At 30.4% G+C, this 1,764-nt stretch overlaps 1 protein-coding gene across 1 annotated transcript; it reads right to left on the bottom strand.

Moving 5' to 3' along the window:
- Window positions 1-857: 857 nt before the first annotated feature.
- Window positions 858-1,539, bottom strand: LOC106770017 (pectinesterase inhibitor 1). Its single transcript, XM_014655837.2, has one exon. The coding sequence runs from the start codon at window positions 1,459-1,461 to the stop codon at window positions 928-930; it is 534 nt and encodes a 177-aa protein (XP_014511323.1). The 5' UTR covers window positions 1,462-1,539; the 3' UTR covers window positions 858-927.
- Between the last annotated feature and the right edge of the window lie 225 nt (window positions 1,540-1,764).

Genomic DNA, 1,764 nt, shown 5'->3' with positions numbered 1-1,764 from the left:
ATTTAATAAAAACAATACAACCCAATCCATTTTTTTATATTAAGTTTCGAGTTTAATTTACTCAACCCATACAAAATTGTTTACAAAGAATAAGGTTTGTTTGTTTTAAAATTATTAATAAATATTTGCTTTCAATTGTTGAGAATTGGAAAGAGAATCCCATGAACATTACGAGACTAACAATGAATTGATGTCAAAATGGGTCTTCGACCCGGTTCAAGGGTTGATCAATTAGTGAGTCAATTCAATTCGGTTAATTTATTAGCGAGTTAGGAAAATACAAACTCGACCCGACTCACCACAGACCGGTGGGTAAATGAGTTGGCTCATTAGCTCACTTAATTACAATTTTTTTAAATAAAAAAAAATTACAAACTTTCTATAATTCAAATTTAAACAAATTTCACTCACGTGTTTAATTAGTTTTAAAAATAGAGAATTTAAATAATTTTTTCAAGTAAAAAATGATAATAAATATTTTTTTATAAAATTAAAATTAAATTTTAATAAAATAAAATTAGGTAGGTGGGTTGGTGGGCCCATCCGACCTACCACGGGTTCAACCTGGATGAATCGGATTTAAATGAGTCAGGTTGAAAGCTGACCCACATAAAAAAAATACAATTTTTTTAAACCTGACCCATCCCCAACTTGTGCTGGGGCGAATTGATCCACAAGTTGCTATCCATTTTGACAAATTCTAAAAATGACAAATATTTGGTTTAAATGGTATTCAATTAGGTCTTTACGTTACGAGTAAAAGTTCATGTTCAAATAATATTCTGAATGACAAAAAAAGAAAAAAAAAAGAATCTGTTAAATAAAGTAAAACACAACACAATCAGAATTTTCCGACCAAAAGCAATCATGATGATAATGTTAACAATATTTATTTATGATCATTTGAAGAATTGAGTATGAAGCAATTCAGTGCCTTAAAAATTTAGAAAGAACAAGAATAACATCAANAACAGACTCAATATCTGCAGCATACTTTGGAAGATCAGAAGGATCATTGAAAGGAGGATCAGATGGTGAATCTCCTGAAATGCAATCTTCAATATCAGTTGATACTGCAGAAGCAGCCAAATTCACACCTTGGTAATCTCCTTTCTTAAGCATCTCTTGAGTGTAATCAATGTCACCAAGCGCACCATCTGAACCAAAATGCTTTAAACATAATTTGTAGTGACTTTTTGCATTGGAATTACCATGAGCAATCAGATAATTGATCAATTTGATGGTGTTCGTCACCTTTTCTCTTGCAGTGTTAATGGTGTACTGAGTTAGGTCAACAAGGCTTGCATTAGGGTTAGGGTTTGACATAAGAAGATTCAAACAAGATGAAGGATTTCGAGTTTGGCTGCAGATGCTCTTCACTTCACTGCCTGAAATTGCATACGAGGTTGAAGCAAACAAGATCACAAACACAGACAGAAAGGGAGACATATTGCTAACCATTGTTTCTGTTGTTTTTTTCTTTCAAAACCAGAAGCCTAAGAGGTTTCTTNCAATTTTGACTTGATGATGCATTTATTTATACTTCTCAATTGAATATAACGGGTAAGGCTTAATTAATCCAAATTCATTAATTAAAAGATTTTTAAAAAATAATTATTAAGAATAACTATGAATGTAACACTTTCCTGATCTATGTTCAAGTTTGACCATATAATTAAAATAATACTTTAATTTTTTTCTTTTGCCATTTTTCTTATATATTTGGGATAATGATATTTAGATAATATTTTTTTATTTGAACAT

The sequence above is a fragment of the Vigna radiata genome, chromosome 8 (assembly GCF_000741045.1).
Source record: "Vigna radiata var. radiata cultivar VC1973A chromosome 8, Vradiata_ver6, whole genome shotgun sequence".
Classification (NCBI taxonomy): domain Eukaryota; kingdom Viridiplantae; phylum Streptophyta; class Magnoliopsida; order Fabales; family Fabaceae; genus Vigna; species Vigna radiata.
Note: the sequence above shows the minus strand (reverse complement) of the source record. Positions and strands in the feature narration are given on the sequence as shown.